This window comes from Hippocampus comes, unplaced genomic scaffold (assembly GCF_001891065.2).
Source record: "Hippocampus comes isolate QL1 unplaced genomic scaffold, H_comes_QL1_v1.1 scaffold75, whole genome shotgun sequence".
In the NCBI taxonomy this organism is placed as follows: Eukaryota; Metazoa; Chordata; class Actinopteri; order Syngnathiformes; family Syngnathidae; genus Hippocampus; species Hippocampus comes.
In genome coordinates this window covers 126,161-127,512 of record NW_017805007.1, presented here as the reverse complement: position 1 = coordinate 127,512, position 1,352 = coordinate 126,161, and the positions used below count along the sequence as shown (strand labels likewise).

General features: G+C 48.2%; 1 protein-coding gene across 1 annotated transcript in view; it reads right to left on the bottom strand.

Annotated features, from left to right (window-relative positions):
• Positions 1-285: 285 nt before the first annotated feature.
• Positions 286-1,352, bottom strand: part of abhd17c (abhydrolase domain containing 17C, depalmitoylase) — a 14,047-nt gene continuing 12,980 nt past the window's right edge. The window contains exons 2-3 of the mRNA XM_019859971.1: positions 1,054-1,233; positions 286-703 (exon numbers count right to left, since the gene is read on the bottom strand). Coding sequence (XP_019715530.1) covers positions 484-703; positions 1,054-1,233 — 400 coding nt within the window. The 3' untranslated portion in view covers positions 286-483. The remainder of the gene's footprint in view (positions 704-1,053; positions 1,234-1,352) is intronic.

Below are 1,352 nucleotides of genomic sequence, written 5' to 3'. Positions count from 1 at the left end.
CTCTCAGTAGGCAGGCATCACAGTATAAAGTGAGAAGACTAAGTCAATGTGACACGCTCGAGTTTAGTTCGACAAAATAGACAAGCGGTGTTCAGACCAAGGGAAAGAATTAGAGCTGGAATGGGAAATGGTTGGAGATTGACAAACAGCTAGCCCTAGCCTAGTTGTCAAACTGTGCCCACCCATACAGATAAAAGCATCAAGTTTGGTGATACCATAGCCATCGGAACGGCATGTCTATCCCGGCCTCGGTTGACGGTTGACTTGCACTTTCAGGTATGTGCCCACCCATACAGATAAAAGCATCAAGTTTGGCGATACCATAGCCATCGGAATGGCATGTCTATCCCGGCCTCGGTTGACTTGCACTTTCAGGTGCACTTTCAACACTTTCATGCCATCCCTCAAGTGTCTCCAAAGACACCGGAATGTCACACGAGAAGATTGTTGAACTGAACCCTGGCCTGTGTGTGCTGCTCCCACTCAGGATGTGGAGAGCTCAAAGGAAACGAACTGCTTGAGTCTCTCCAAGTATTGTGCATAGAGTTCAATGTCATTATGGCCTGCTCCCTCCACCCAGAGTGGCTCCACGGCACGTGGGCAGCGCTCGTACATGGCTAGGCCATGGGAGAAGTCGATCACTTCATCCTCTGTACCGTGGATCACAAGCACTGGGGATGCCATCTTGGACACCTTGTCGATACTACGGAGAGCAGAGAGACAGAGATTCAGGATTCACGAGTCATTCGTCTATGTTATCCTTGTGCACTACTTGGACACCATCAGCGATGATCGACTCGATTCAGTCTGAAATGATTACTTGAATGACAGAGTACAACATTCAAGTTTTTGCACTTCCTGTTAATTCACCACCAAACCACCCTTGTATATTTTCAATGCTCATCTACTTGCACAGCAACACGACTAAAGCCGTGGGCAGATGTAAAATTAACAATTTGACGTTACGGCGAGTTGCTGTAATTCCGGACGATACACCAAGTTCGGCGGAGAGAGCCGTTTGCACGTGCACATGAGCGTGTGGAAGAGACTCACCTGGGGAACGCATCGAAGCAGTAGGTTTTGCGAGTGTTGGGGAAAGCCACTCGAAGCCCCGACATGAGCGGCGAGTGCAGGATGATGGCTGCGCATTCATGGCGAGCAGCTAGGTCGATGGTGGGCACGGTGCCGATACTCTGACCGTAGAGGATGATGTTCTCTGGTGTTACCCCGTACCTGTTTTGACAAACCAGATACTAACAACATTCAGTTAAATCTCATCATGATATAAAGTCGCATGCTTTTATGAATCTTAACTCATAGTACTTGAATACTGTTCAAGACTGACCTAATCA